Consider the following 16,613-nt stretch of genomic DNA (forward strand, 5'->3'; position numbering starts at 1 on the left):
TGTCTTGGTCCCTTGGGTACTACGAGTCTTTTGCAAAAGTATTGTGTGCCTCTCCTTTCTGTGAAAGACAGGAAAAACAATAAGAATCATGGGAAACTTTTCAGCTAGCTGCGTTTCTAATCCCTGGTTGAATTTCCTACTGTTCAGGAGCACTGCTTTGGATCCTGCCACTTAATACACACCATATATTCAACTAAGGAAACATTTCTCTATGCAATGTAAACAAGACAGAATTTAGAATTTAGAACAATATAAGGTAAACTAAAAATTTGCTAATGTCTACAAGAATATACATGAATAATCTCAAAATAAAGGGGAAACTATCTCAAGTGATAAATTCTGTAAATCTCGTCATCTATCTCCTTTCATTTAGCAGCAATTTCCTGAATTCAAATTCAGGTTGAGGTCATTTTGTCCACAGATTTCAAATTCTCATGTTGGAAACAAATTTGACATATAGGCCTGCTCATTGTTTTGTGTGTGTGTGTGTGTGTGTGTGTGTTTTCTAAAAAATCTTAGTCATTTACTTAATTTTTTAACATCTTTATTTATTGAATTTACTGGGGTGACATTAGTTAATAAAATTAGATAGGTATCAGGAATACAATTTGATAATACATCATTCTGTGCTCATTGTTTAAGCTGTTGCTTTATATAATTTAAGCTGTTGCTCTTAAAATGTGGAATTGATGGGACTGACTCACCCAAGAGTGTGACATAGGTTTGATTTGTTTTTCCAGTGCCGGGACTGGATGTGTAACTGACTGGTGACAAGCATTAGTGAGATATACGGCCAGGTTAGAGAAGTGGACTTTGGCCTGAGAATAGATTAAAACTCCCTGGTCCATTGGGAAAACAAATCCATAAGCACATCCTACCAGATTTACTTGGAAAAGATATTAATGAGAATAAAAGTACCTTTGAAAATAATATTTACAGTATTTGCTACTGTAACTCAGCATGCTTTCTAATGTATATTAGTTGAAATCTTGACAGTATAGCACATTTCATTTAATTTCTCAGACTAGCATTTTTGTTTAAAGATATTTTAATGGTAGCAATCAAACATTAGGCCACTAAGTTGAACTTGACAATTCAAAACATAGAGAAGTAAAATGTAAGAAGGACAAAGACTTATTAACTTTTTTAATAAACTGTAGCTATCAATTTTGAAATACACAGAACAAATTATTTCATTACTTATCACTTTGGTTTCTAAGCCCTATGATACTGAATATAATGGAATCTTAAAAATCTAATCACCGTCTTTACTTAATTAATTGATTAACTTTATTCTGCTTCTTATTGTCTTTAGGTTTGGAATTACATTTTTTATTTAATGGTCTTTTAAATGTTCTTTTTAAAAATTATATTTAAAGACAGCTAACAATTACCACAGCATTACTTAGGTATTTGTCACTGTATATACATAGAAGTAACATTTCTAATACAAAATAGTACACTCTTTAATATTTCATGGTATAATTTTTGCAGTTTAAAGCTTCATTTCTTTTTTTAAAAATATATATTTTATTGATTTTTTACAGAGAGGAAGGGATAGGGATAGGGATAGAGAGTTAGAAACATCGATGAGAGAGAAACATCGATTAGCTGCCTCCTGCACACACCCCACTGGGGATGTGCCTGCAACCAAGGTACATGCCCTTGACCAGAATCGAACCTGGGACCCTTGAGTCCGCAGGCTGATGCTCTATCCACTGAGCCAAACCGGCCAGGGCTAAAGCTTCATTTTTGAGAACATAATTCCTAAAAGATCAACAGTATTTAACTCCTATGTTTATAAGGGAAATTTTATTTGTTTTATTTTATTTTTTGGAATATACAATGTGAAACAGCTGCTAAAAATTAATAGTATTATCTCATATTTCTGATGTATGATTATATATTAGGGAATATTTAAACCTCTAGATATTAGATTAAGACAAAAAGAAGACACACATTGATTAAAAAAGTTATCACATGGTTGAATTGTTAAGATAATGTCAAAAGTAATAATAATTTTAAGCCCCTAGCTAAGCTTTTGACCAAAAATTATAAAAAACAAATAAGAAAATACAAATATGCCTGCTGGTCTACTGCTCTGTTAAAAAAAAAAAAAAAAAAGATTGTCATGAAATTAAATGCAGTTGGAGTTTGGTTTGTTATTTAAAAACTGAACAGAATAGAGATTATCTTTCTTTGAAGATTCACTTCCTCAAAAGATACAGTAGTTTTTTAATAAAACAGAATGAAGTAAAACCCTCTTTGACATCTCACTTTTATAATGGAATTTAATATTATAGCAAAGAACCAAATTAACAGCAACACTGCAAACAATTACCTAATGAAAGCATAGAAAAGTGTTAATTCTCTTTGCTAGGAGGTAAAAATAAACATTTGTTAACAATCCTGGAAAGGAGCAAAGATTGCATTGTTTTTCAGTTCAAATTTAGGTCTTTAAGGGAAAAGTTACAGAGTAAGGAAACAGACACAAAGACTCTGCAATAAAGATTTTGAAAATCTGAAACTTCCTCAGAATTTCAAGGAAAAATGTGAGAAAGGAACTATGTAATAAGTTTTCCTTAAGTATTAAATACCTAACATTTTATTAAGGTCTATGTAGTTCCCTTCAGTAAGAAGGAATATATTCAAGAAGCTCAATAATATGCTGTAAATAAAGTGGAAAATTAAGAGAGGACACAGCATACCTGCTTTATCAGGCATAATTTTTCTTCCCTTACTGGTTGCATAGCTCAAACACCCCACCTCTGAGTCTTTCTCTGGAAATGCTCTTATCTCACTTATACAACAGTTTGTTTAGGTAAGGGAGGTTACTTATGAATTAGATTTAAGAAAGATCTGTGGTAGGTCTTTCTCTCATTGCCTCTTTAGAATTTCAGTGATTTAAAAGAACGATCTAGACTTACATTCATAGATCAGTATTTTAAATATGATTCTTTTCACCATGTTAAAAAAAAAAAAAGATAAATCTATTTGATCTTTTCCCTCTCTTAATATATTCTGCTTTGGTTTAGCATAATTTGTTTGGCTAATTAGGTATTTTGGAGCTAAAAACCATTGAGAGATGACTTATCTGTTGTGCCAAAGTTTCTTACCATGCAAATGAGCATTGTGCTCCGCTGCCCTCTTCCCTGCTGATTTCCCCCTAGAAAATGTACTTAGGCCCCAGATCTCATAGGTAGGCTCCTGGCAGGCTGTGCTGCCTTCAGTATTTATACACAGAATATGCCTCCTGCGGCTGTATTACCTGTGTCAACAGGACACAGGTGTGTCCTTTAACAACCGGCAGTGTGCTGCCAGCAAAGAGATCACAGCAAGTCACTAGAGAATTGGCTCTGGGAGGATGAATCTGCTATGTGCTATCATCCCTATGACTTCCAAGGGTAACGTGGACTAGCCTCACACAAGGCCAAAGTGGGAAAGAATGAAAATATGAAAGGGAGGGAGAGAGGAAGGAGAGTGGAAGGAAGGGAGGGAGGAAGCAAGGAAGAAATTTTAATTCAAATCCAACAAATGCTCACTTCACTTATTACCAAAGACTAGATGTTTTCAAACAATGACTTCTTTAAACTCTACTGAAAATTTGACTCATCTATATCTTTTCATTTGACTGCATGCAATTAGGGATATTCATTCACATTGAAGTTCATTGTGTGCAATTTTCCAAATAAAGGTCTTAGTCCAAACTGAAAGCAGTAAGAGCCATGTTTTAAACCAACTGAATGAAAACTTCCATCAGGATGTGTAATGGAAAAATAGCATGCTGGCTCCAGGGCCGATCCTGAAGCAAAGGAGTGAAGGGGAAAGGGTAAGATGGGGCCTGAGGCGGGGAACGCGAGGCTTCAGAGACAGTTTCTCTTGCATTAAAAGTTTGTTAGCTTCAGTTCATTTTAAAACCTCATTTCAGAAAGAGGCTACTTCAGGTTCCTGATAATGTTTGAAAGGCTCAAAATGCAATGTGAAATAGATGTTCCATTCTGTTTTGCAAATGACAAAGTTATTATTGTCCAATTTGGTTTTAAGAAAAGTAAGGTTGGATATTTCAAAGGTTCCCCACAATGGCCATTGATGTTTTTAATGACTTTTGGAAAGATCAGTCCATTTAGTTAAAAATGCACATGAGGAGGGACTGATGTTTTTAAACGTAAATTTGGGTTTTATCCCCCACCCTGTTCTTTGGGTATAAATCCGCACTTGACCTTCTTGGAGTTGGTTGAGTCCAATCTCTCTCTCCTTCTACTACAAAAACTCCATTGTAGGAGCCTCCCTTGAATAAAGTCTGCCTATGGTCTTTAATAAGTGTAACAAATCATTTTTTTTTCTAACACACACCCCATGAAGTTTTTATAGTAAATTGTTCAAAAGTAAAGAAATAAATGAGACTTCTTAAAGCAGGAACTGAAAGATAAAAGTACTAGAAGGATCAGTAGCCATGAAATGTAAGTCACTGCTAAAGTAGGGCAAGTCAATTTTGTTTATATAATTTTATTTTTATTATTGACACTATTACAGATGTCCTCATTTCCCCCCTTTGTCCACTTCCATTCAGCCCCCACCCTCCCCCTCTGGTCATCACCACACTGTTATCTGTGTCTATGGGTTATGTATGTTCTTTGGCTAATCTCTTCACCTTCTTTCATCCAGTCCCTCCCTTCCCCCCAACCTCTGACAGCTCTAAGTCTATTCATGTATCTATGCCTCTGTTTCTATTTTGTCGTCAACTTATTTTGTTCATTAGATTCCATATATAAGTGAGATTATATGGTACTAGAGGCCCAGTGCACGAAATTTGTGCACAGGTAGGGTCCCTAGGCCTGGCTGGCAATCAGGGTCGTTCGGGGCCTTCCAGCTGCTGGCCAGGGCCTTCCTTCCCCGGCTGCCGGCTGCTGGCCATATTTGTCTTTCTCTGGCTTATTTCATTTAGTATGTTGTCATCTGTGAAGGAAGAGGCCCGATTGGGTGATGTCCAAGGTCTTTTGAGACTCTGGGGAAGAAAGAGCCTGACAGTGATTCTCATGCCCTCATATCTCTTCCTGGCACAGCCTAAAGTGTTCCCCTCAAGGCCAGCAGTTAGATTAGATTAGTAAACATTAAAATACTTAAACTGTGCATTTATTATTCACATTTGCTTTTTTTTTTTTTTAAAAAAAAGTATATTTTATTGATTTCAGAGAGGGAGAGAGAGATAGAAACATCAATGATAAGAGAGAACCATTGATTGGCTGCCTCCTGCATATCCTCTACTGGGGATCGAGCCCACACCCTGGGCATGTGCCCCTGTCCGGAATTGAACCCAGGACCTTTCAGTCCTCAGGTCGATGTTCTATTCACTGAGCCACACCAGCTAGGGCCTACATTTGCTTTACTACTGACAAGTACAGGGAATGAAACTGCCATGGTCCTGAAGAGGAGTAGTCCTTATGGGGTCATATTGTCCTTCAAGTCACAAGCTGAGCCTGGGTAATTTTCCATAGTTGGATCTAGGACAGAGGGTGTCAGGGTATGTGATAAGAAAGGCTTAGAAGAGAGATGGGGAAAAGCCAGATTAAGTTTTTCTATGCAAAGTTTGATCTAAAGCAGAACTTGTTTTTTCTTTATCTTCTCCACCTTGCCACTAAATGTGGAAAATCCTCAAGGCTAGTCTTAGGCCCCCATTTCCTTTCGTACATTCTCTCCCTAAGTGGGTTCAAACATGTCCTCTCTTTCAGATGTCATCTACATGCCAATACCTGCAGATCCATTTCTACCCCAGACTTCTCTGAGCTCTGACCATTAAATCCAATTATTTATTTATTATTATTACTATGATGTGTCAAGTTCCCAACATGCCCCAGACAGAAATCAGGATCTTCCCTTCTCCCCAAAACTGGTTTCCTCCAGGATTTCCTATCTTCCACACCTCCAATTGCACAAGTCAGGATCTATAAATCATGCTTGGAATTCCTCTCTTTATCACCCTCTAAAGCCTGCATATTACTAAGTCCCACTGGTTTTGTCTAGTGGTATTTGATGACTTTGGCAGCCTCCCTCCACTTCATCAGCATCTCCCCAGTCTGAGCTACCCTCCTCTCTCATCTGGGACTTGCAATATATAGTTTCCTACTTGTTCTCAAATTCACTCTTGTTCTTCTCTTATTCATTCTTTACACCAAAGGCATTTCACACCGCTCATCTTGTACCACCGTGCCTCCCTGCACCACCCCTCATTCTCTATGGCCTAAAGCTGAACTTAGATTCAGGAACAGTTTGCTCTCTTCCTCCTTTTCTCCCTCCCATAACTTAATTCCAGGTATGTGGAGATGTGGACATGATTATTACATATACTCATGTATGTCCTGATCTATCATATAAAGAAGGGTTCTGTTTGTCTCTTAATGTTTCACAGAAAAATTACTGGAAGTACTTTTACCTAGTGTTAGTGATCTGGCATAAATCATAGGCATTGTGGTGTGGATGGAATTTATTTGGTAGAACTCTAGGCAACTTTCAGAGAAAGTGGTTAAAACAAGTCCAAGCAGAGGCTTGTGATTGCTGGCCCATAATGTAGACATAGCATGCAGGTTAAGAAGCTAGAGACAGAGGAAACAGAAGTCATTTCAAATATAAGCCACAAAGTAAAAGCTCAGAAGTATAAAAGCTCAAATTGTATATGATGATTTGTAATCAGCTTTCTCCTCTGAGCAGCTCCTTCTAGTGAGCTTCAGGGTGCCAGGATATAACTAAATAATTTATTTAATGATTGTGAATAATTCTCCCAAGCCAAATGATAAGGTAGACTTCTAGTTGATAGTAAAGACCAGTCTTATGTTCCACTTCTATGGATTCACAAGTCATAATGATCTTCCCTTTTCTGAATTCCTAGAGTGGAAACAGAGGACCCAAAACCATTAGCACTTGTTAAAAATTCTTATATTGGTCTTTAATTGTTTCATGTGTATACTCAAGGCCAACCTATTCTCAACTATGTTTTATATTTCTTTTGTACATTTTCCTTACCAGTCAGAGGTGAGTATTAACAATTAATAAATGGTTGATTGATTGGCTGACCAGAGATACTGAATGTAGCTCTTATGCAGGTTACAGAACACGTATCTAGATCACTGAAAGTTGATAGAATAATATTTGCAGTGACCTGGGGATGTAAGGTATGTACCTCAGGTAAAAATAATAACAGCCTCATTTTCAACATTCTATTCGCTTTTCTAATGGCTTTTAAGTCAATGTGCTTCAGGAAAAAGATTTGCAGTTTCTGAATGGGAGCTAAATATTTTCCCTGACACTATGTACTTGAGAGCTCTCCGAAACCATGGATAAAAGAAACCGTGAATGAGCGGGTTGCAAGTGGAATTGAAGTACCCAAGCCACACTAAGAGGTCAAGTATTATTATGGGAGTAGAATAGTCTAAATATGGGTCGATCAAAACAGCAAGAAAACAAGGCAACCAGCAAGCTAGAAACACCCCCATCACTATACCCAGGGTCTTAGCTGCTTTCCTGTCCTTTTTCTTAGATAGATTTTTTTTCACGTCCTCCTTTATGTTTTCAGGCATGTTACTGATAACTCGGGCATGTCGCTTGGAAACGATAAAAATTTTGCCATAAATACCAACCATGATGGAGCCAGGAGTAAAGAAACATGTAGTGAACAATATTGTCCCCCAAAATTTGTTAAAAGTAAGTGCACAGAAATTGAAGCAAGCAACAAGAATCTCATAGCTCTGCATCCCCGATACATTGGCCTCGGATAGAACTAAACCGAAAGAAAAAAGGGCGGGGGCCGACCAGCAAAATGCCAACAGTCGCTTTATCATGGAGGTGGTCATGGTGGTTGTGTAGTGTAAAGGGTAACACACAGCATAAAATCGATCGATAGCAATGGAACAGAGGTGGAAAATGGAGGTCAGGCTTAGCATCATGTCAAAGCTTGCATGGAATTTACAAAAGCCCTCCCCGAAGTACCAGCAGCTCTCCACGGACCGCACCATGCTGTATGGCATGATGACGGAACCCAGCAGGAAGTCCGTGGTTGCCATGGAGAGGATCAGAAAATTCGTGGGGGAGTGAAGCTGTTTGAAATGCGATATGGAAATCATGATGACCAAGTTTCCAAAGATGGTGATAACCATGGCTCCAGTCATAATCGAATACATGATCATCCGGACTTGAAAAGGGCGGTTGGTGGGAGGACAGGATTTATTTCCAAGTTTTGGACAACTGGATAAGTCTTCAGGAATATAGGTTAGATCCATGGTGTTTTATCTTTTCAAATTATTTTCTAGGAAGGTGAATCAGTGTTTCTTCTCTTCTTAAAATAAGTCCAGTAAATTTCAACTCCTAATAGTACAATAAAATTCAAAGTCACTTGTCATTCATTCAGTTCAATTATACTTTATTTAAGTATTTCAAATTATAGCAATTGTGTTTGCTTTCTGAGTCATTTGCTGCATTAGAAAATAAAAAATCTCAACTCTGTTTATCTTCCCTGTTTTATTCTGTTTAATCTCTTTCCATATATTTATTCAACATGGGTTTATCTATTGACTGCTTGACTCCTGGTAATGTACTGGAAGTTTTTCAAGAGTTTATTTCACTTATATGAGGTATCTAATATAACTAAACTCATAAAAGCAGAGAATTGTGGTTAACAGAGGTTGGGGTGTGGGGAAAATAGGCAGTTTTGTTCAATGGTCATAAAATTTCATTTATGCTAGATGGGTAAGTTCTAGAGAGCTGCTATACAACATAGTGCCTATCCTATCTAATAAAAGAGAAACATGGTAATTAGCCATACGGCCCCTACCCTTCCCATTGGCTAATCAGTGAGATATGCAAATTAACTGCCAACCAAGATGGTGGCCGGCAGCCAGGCAGCTGACCTGAACAGGGAGGCTTGCTTACTCCAGTGATGAAGGAAGCCAAGCTTCCCCGCCTGCCTTGCCAGCCTCTCAGCTGCACTCTAAGCAACATTGTAACAAATGTAGAAGCTAAACAAAACCCCGGGCTTCAGTCAGCAGGACTGCAACATTGTTTCAAATACAGAAGGTAAACAAAGGCCAGAAACCAGCTTTCAGCAGTGGAGGTCTCATAGCTGGAGCTGAGTCTCAGAGGTAAAGCTGGCCCAGAATTTAAAAAAAAGGAAAAAGGACAGGTTGGGAGCTTCAGTCCCCCGCCAGCTTGAAAACGGCCCTCAGCCCCTCACCCAGGCTGGCCAGGCACCCCAGTGGGGACCCCCACCCTAAAGGGGGTGTGACCAGATGCAAACAGCCATCATCCCCTCACCCAGACTGGCCAGGCACCCAAGTGGGACCCCCACCCTGATCCAGGACACCCTTCAGGGCAAACCAGCCGGCCCCCACCCATGCACCAGGCTTCTATCCTATATAGTAAAAGGGTAATATGCCTCCCAGCACTGGGATCAGCATGACAGGGGGCAGCGACCAAACCCCCTGATCTCCCTGCGGCTCTGTGTGTGACAGGGGGCGGGGCCACAACCTCCCTATCTGCCCTGCTCTGTTCGTGACAGGGGGGAGCTCCTCAACCTCCTGATCAGCCCTGCTCTGTGTGTGACAGGGTACGGAGCCCCAACCCCCCTGATGGGCCCTGCTCTGTGAGTGACAGGGGGCAGCGCCCCAACCCCCTGATCGGCCCTGTTCTGTGCATGACAGGGGGTGGCGCCGCAACCTCCCTATCGACCCTGCCTTGAGTGTAACAGGGGGCAGTGCCCCAACCCCCCCAATCGGCCCTACTCTGAGCGTGACTAGGGGTGGCATTGCAACCTCCTGATCCGCCCTGCTCTGTGCATGACAGGGGGCAGTGCCCCAACTCCCCAATTGGCCCTACTCAGAGCCCGACCAGGGGCTGCACCTAGAGATTAGGCCTGCCCTCTGCCACCCAGGAGCAGGCCTAAGCCAGCAGGTCATTATATCCCAGGGGTCCCAGACTGTGAGAGGGCACAAGCCAGGCTTAGGGACCCCCTCTCCCCCCCCCCGAGTGCACAAATTTTTGTGCACTGGGCCTCTAGTCTATATATAAAAATCCTAATATGCAAATTGTCCCCATGGGAGTTCAACCGGGAGACTGATCACATCCCTATGACAGGCACTGACCACCAGGGGGCGGCATGGAACAAAGGAAGGCGCCAGCTGGCAGCTGGGATCATTTTATTAAAACCTGCATTGTTGTTGCCCTAGCTAGTGGTAGGCAAACTGCGGCTCATGAGCCACATGCGGCTCTTTGGTCCCTTGAGTGTGGCTCTTCCACAAAATACCGACTTCTGCGCATGGGCCATGAAGTTTCAATCGCACCGTACGTGCACACCCGCACGTGGTATTTTGTGGAAGAGCCACACTCAAGGGGCCAAAGAGCTGCAGTTTGCCGACCACTGCCCTAGCTGGTTTGGCTCAGTGGATAGAGCGTCAGCTTGTGGACCAAAGGGTCCTGGGTTAGATTCAGGTCAAGGACATGTACCTCAGTTGCAGGCTTCTGCCCTGCCCAGGCCCTGGTCAAGGCACGTTCAGGAGGTAACCAGTCAATGTGTTTCTCTCACACCAATATTTCTCTCTGCCTTTTCCTCTCTCATCCACTCTCTCTAAAAATCAATGGAAAAATATCTTTGGGTAAGGATAAAAAAAAAAAACCACCTGCATTTTTGCAATAAAAACAATTGGTTCAATATGCTTAAAATTTTGCTATAAATGAATGGACTAGTTCAACAAGCAATGTTCAAATTATCTTTTGGTATCAAATTGTTCCTGATGCTGCTATAAAATAACCTAGAATAGCAGTTAGAGGAGCAGAGCGGAGAGATTTGCTCTGGACATGTTTTGCTGATCCCTTAGGCTAGTGAGAAGAGAACTGAAGATGCCGATACCAGAAAGAGCTACAAAGGCAAAAGAAAAAAAAAGCTGCACTTGGGAGGTGGTGGCTCATGATCCCCCTTGGTGTTTTAAGAACATGTTAAGATGCATTTATAGGATTTTTTTCAGTTCCTGGTTCAATGCTTAGCACCTTACCTACCACATATGGGAGTTGGAGGTTTTCTTCCAGCTGAAACTCAGATACTCTCAAAAATGAAAGAAAATACTGTGGTGAAGATCACAGACTTACAATTAAATTTATACAGTATTTAGGTCCATGAACATATATGCAGTTAAAGTATATTATAACCCAGGAAACTGCCACACCTCAATTGCCCATATGATCTTAAGGATCACAGCCACGCCATTGAAACAACCTTACATGGCTGTTGCATACGAGTAACTGCTCAATCTGTTTTTCAGGATCGGGAGGATCCTATGAGGTGTTTCAACCTGAGATCAAATTTGCCACCATGCACACTTATATTTATAGAAAGGAAACTTCATATATTTTCAGAACTGGAAAAACCTCAAGTAGAATGTTTACAAAGATTTACCATGTGATGTTGTTTCCAGCCCAGTGACTAATATACCGTCCACAGTATGGCTTTGAAATCAGGCAGACCTGTGTTTCATAATTGGTTCCACCACGTGGCAACCATATTAGTTTGAAAAAAATGCCTCTAAGCCTCAGCTCTTTCCTTTATAAATTAAAGATAATATAGCCTACTTCTTGATTTAGAGATCGGAAAGAACATGTGAAAGGTATCTCTCTGGTAAGCACTCAACGAAATCCACTTTAACCAGGTTTTAAAACTATATTTTGGTTTCCGAATGACTGATTTTCAAATAAACTTTGGCTTTATAACTTGCTTATAAGTTTGGAAGTTGTCTATGAAGATATTTAAAGCCATTCACACTATTTCTATCTTCCTCCCTGCTTTTTCTTGTAAGAATTCTGGCATTTTCTTTGGTTTTGCCCTTTGTTGAGACTTCCATGTTATCTAGTACTGGAGACCCGGTGCACAAAAATTCGTGCCCTTGTGGGGGTCCCTCAGCTGGCCTGCGCCCTCCCGCAGTACGGGACCTCTTGGGGGATGTCCACTTTCCTGCTTAGGCCCACTCCCCGGGGATCAGGTCTAAGCTGGCAGTCAGACATCCCTCTGGCAGCCTGGGAGCCCTCGGGGGATGTCCGACTGTGGCTTAGGCCCGAGGTCCCATGTGGGAGCACACTGACCACCAGGGGGCAGACACTCAGCACAGGAGCTGCCCCCTGGTGGTCAGTGCACATCATAGTGACTGGCCATTCCCGGTTGTTCCTCCATTAGGGTCAATTTGCATATTACCCTTTTATTATATAGGATGTTGAATTGCCATTTTTGTATGTCAAAAATGTTCAAATATTAATAATTACTCATTAGGGTCTTTTCCTTTCCCCCCTCACATTTCAACTTCAAGCACTGACTAAGACAAAGGTTGGCATATCTCTACTCATAAAAAAATTATGAGTCAGATTTTAAATGCAAGATTATATTTGGGAGCTAAAGCTCACTGAAGAGGCCTTTCAAAGAGCTGAACACATTTAGTTCCATAGGAGGAAGAGTTGACCCAACAGCAAACTCTAGGTTCAGAATCTAATCTTTATAGCTTTGAAATATGAATGGCATATACGATGTAGTAGATAATAGTAAGTTACAATCCATGGTTCTAACAGAAGGAGGCAAATACATTCACATGTTATCTTTAAGTTACCAACTAACACCAGTGTCACCATTTCTATAAAACATATTCCTCTCTTCTAGAACTGAGCTCTACAGTAAAGTTGCCTTTGCTCACTCTATATGTATGTATGGACAGATATGTAAATAAATCCAAATTATAATTTTTCTTATTTTTATTTTTTGAAAAACCATCAGATAAGAAAGATCAGCAAAGGAAAATATGAGCAATTAGCATAATATACTGATTCAAGTGAAATGTAATAAGAAACAAATTTTTAAATTTTTCTATTTAAGCACAAATGTGGATAATTTCCATAAATAATGTGCTTTCTTTTTCTCCTTAAATTCTGATTGTTCCATACTCCTGGAATTTAAGGCTAAAAATCTAAAGAAATTTAGCTGATTACATAATTGCTTAAGAGAACCAGCCCCTCTGACCACTTCTGAAGGCCTGCTCAGGATGTGCTGTATAGGAGGAAGAGTTTCTTATGAAACCAGCACTCATTTAAAGACCCAGAACTACCATTAACAGTGATTATTGTATCATTTCTCTTACCACAGGTCACAAGATAATGTCAAATTTTATATAATCTATTTAAAAATTGATCTTAGGCTATAGTAAATTCTTAAATACAAATTCTATTTTTAAAGCTCCAAAATCATTCTTAGCCTAAAAGCAAATTCCACCCAAAGAGAAAATTTTTATTAATTTTTTATTAAACTTGTTAAATTAAAAATAACAGGGTGGCATTACAATTTCATAAGTAATTTCAAAATTTAGACTAGTATCTTATTACAAGTCTGTAAGTGGTATATGTAGTACAATAGAAAAGATAAGCAAAGGTTTGAAATTTATGAAAACTCATTATATTGTATCTTTTCTTGATTCTTCTCTAATATCTCATACAGATGATAATGAATATTTAAAGACTACAATTGCAAAGGCTACTCAAAGCCATTTGAGGGATGACAATAAGTTGACTTACATTCAAGTATAGCACTAAAAACTAAAATAATTAGAAGAAAATGACTTCTTCTATAAATCTACTTTGTAACTATCTATATGAGTTTACACATCGTGACATCAAATGTAAAAATAGTGTCTGGCATGTAAATGACATTTATTCCAAATACTTACAGTTCACAAGTGAGCCCTAAAAACCCACATGGCAGTTGGCAGCAGGCAGAGATGCCATCTTGAAACTGTTGCCTTTGTAAAAGCAGCTGGGAGAAAGGGACAGTGACTCCACTCACAGAGCAGGCAGAGCAACCTCCATTTCAGAGAGCAGGGCCTGAAACAGAGGGAGACGTAAAACTGAAGCAAAGCATCATTGATGTAATTACCTGTAAACTAGCATCGCTGGAAAACGAGCAGAAGAGAAGATCTTTACTAAAACTAAATATCAGAGAATGTTAGTAGTAGGAAACCAGCAAAAAAAAAAAAAATTGATCTAAATAAATTTTTTTCAAGACTTCATATACAGGGTAGGGCAAAAGTAGGCCTACAGTTGTTCATACGAAAAATAATACAATCTATACTAATAATAGGGTCATATGCTAATTAGACCAGACGTCCTTCCTGACAAAGCCAGGTCTGGGCAAAGCTACCTGCCCCGTGGACCTGGGCGTCAGCACCTGCAGCTGTGGCCCGGGAGACAGAGAAGCCACCTATCCCACGGTCCCAGGTGCCTGTGGCTGCGGCCAGCCCAGGCGAAACCGGCCCTGGTCCCGGGTGCCTTCGGCCAGCTGGAGGAGGGAATCCTGGGTCCTGGGTGCGGGGCCAAGGTAGAGGGAGTTAGGGGCGATCAGGCCATCAGGGGAGTAGTTAGGGGCAATCAGGCAGGCAGGCAGAGGTGTTTAGGGGTGATCAGGTAGACAGGCAAGCAGTAGGGAGCCAGCGGTCCTGGATTGCAAGAGGCAGTCGGACATCCCCTGATTGGAGAGGGTGCAGGCTGGGCTGAGGGACAAACCCCCCCATACACACACACAAATTTCGTGCACCGGGCCTCTAGTAATTAATAAGTAACAATACAAAAATAAACTATGTTTCATGTACATACAACTGTAAACCTACTTTGCCCCAACCTGTACTTTTTTTTTAGTGGATACAGTGAAAAGGACATCAGAACACCATCTTGTTTATTATAATTGTGTCTTTCAGCATTTGTTTGCATGGAAACCCTGATTGTAGTCTTTCTTCCCTTCAGTCCACAACACTCCAGCCACTTTTGGCCACAGTGGCCTCTACATTGCCCTACAAATGTCCACTCTGTGGCTTTGGTAATTCCCTTTCCTCTACCTTATTGCCAATCCTTTCATCTGTGACCACTTCAAGGCTCAGTTCACGTATCATTTTTTTTTCCAGAAATTCTTTTTGACTCTTCCAGTTGGAGTTAATCTCATAATATTATAGGCTATTGGGGTGGCCAAAGATCTTAGAGATCTTTCATTTCCTCATCTTATAGCTAGCATTAGTTTAAAATGCCTTTGTTTCTTTCGTCTGACACAGCACTTTTTAAAACTGCCTTATCTTAATCAGAAATTTCTCAAGAAACTTACTGTTACTGAGATAACATATCACTAACCATCTAACCTTTGAAACATTTAACATAGAACAGTTGAAGCAAATGGAAAGAAATTAATTCCAACACACCATGTAACCTGGTTAATAGGTATCCTAGTGTCATGGTATTAGAGACACCTGGTTGGGAAAGATAAAAATATTAGGAAAAGAGTAAATGCTACTTAGAAAGTAGCTAATTAATTTCCTTTCAAACATACAGCATTTTAAATGACACCAAGTCAACAATAAAAATTCTTTTAAGGAGAGAATAAATTAATAATTTTTTTTTAAAGAATAGTGCATTTTCAATTCTTTGTATTGACCCCAGTACCTTCCCTCTCCGGAAAAGCGCGTTGTGCATCATTGTGTCTGTTCTGGTGGCTTTGCAGGCACGAGTTCAGGAAATTCCAGAAGTGCAGTGTTAAGCAGTAAGACACCTGGTTCATATAAGTTTGCCTGTGCTCTCAAGAGAGCTGGAGTCAGGAACTCAGACCCAGAGCTCCAGCGAGGAACTAACTGCAGAGCCCCAGTGGAATTGCTCTTTTAACTCTCTTTCCTGGGGGATATTGAAATACTCCTTGTGTTGTTAATGTCCCCTATAGTTTTCAGTTTCTTTTTTCCAAATGAAGGACAACAATTTATAGTGATTTCATAGTCTCTTGGGTTTCACTCTAGGATGATAAGGTGCTGAAACTTCTACATATTAAAAATACATAGAAATATATTGGCTGAATTAGATGTTGGCTGACATCCAAATGAGGAATAAGAGATTTCTGTTTATACTTTGATTCCCAAATATAATGTGAATATTTTATGATAGGAGGGGAGTATTTCTTTTTACCTCAGTGATTTGTACCAGTTTGATTAAAATCCTTAGTTTTTTTTTTTTAAAAAAAAGTGGAAGCAAAAAGCCCAAGGGTCACAAGTCTTAAAAATACTAGTTCAGTAAATGACACTGATTGAGACAAGAGAGCTGGGCTCTAGTCCTGCTTCCATAGTTAGCTGTATAATGCAGGACAACTCGCTGATTTCCCCAGGTTCATTTTCATCGTCGCTAACTTCCTGTACAATTCTGGGTGTGGAGTGGAGACAGGACTGACTCTGGGAGACAAAAGCAGGAGGAATGATGGAAGGCAGAGAGTCTATAGGCGGCAGGATCACTCTTTCACTAGCAAACAAGGCAGGACCACTACACTCTGAAACCAAAAAGTGCCATGAAAAGGTACAGAGAAAATGAGCAGAACTTTACTGAGGGGCTGTTTGAATGACGCTTTAAAGTACAAATAGAATTCTAATACAAGAAGAAAAAAAAAAAGAAACATTATGGTCTACATAAGACTGCCAATTTTTTATTTCATCTGTAAGCACCAGCTCAAACAATAGCCACCATCACAAACATCATCATTCTGTAAACAGGACAGTCATAAACTCCTTTCCAATAAATGTCAGCAG

The 16,613-nt window shown here is 39.8% G+C and overlaps 1 protein-coding gene across 1 annotated transcript; it reads right to left on the reverse strand.

Annotated features, from left to right (window-relative positions):
- Positions 1-7,238: 7,238 nt before the first annotated feature.
- LOC139013056 (trace amine-associated receptor 3) lies at positions 7,239-8,270 on the reverse strand. Its single transcript, XM_070419245.1, has one exon. It carries the CDS (start codon positions 8,268-8,270, stop codon positions 7,239-7,241), a length of 1,032 nt encoding a protein of 343 aa, XP_070275346.1.
- Between the last annotated feature and the right edge of the window lie 8,343 nt (positions 8,271-16,613).

The sequence above is a fragment of the Myotis yumanensis genome, unplaced genomic scaffold (assembly GCF_028538775.1).
Source record: "Myotis yumanensis isolate MYYU_CA2020_CCGP unplaced genomic scaffold, mMyoYum1.0.hap1 SCAF_6, whole genome shotgun sequence".
Lineage (NCBI taxonomy): Eukaryota > Metazoa > Chordata > Mammalia > Chiroptera > Vespertilionidae > Myotis > Myotis yumanensis.

What these genes read in the sequence shown, in the direction of transcription:
- LOC139013056 (XM_070419245.1), bottom strand. Translation starts at nt 8,270, where the DNA reads ATGGATCTAACCTATATTCCTGAAGACTTATCCAGTTGTCCAAAACTT.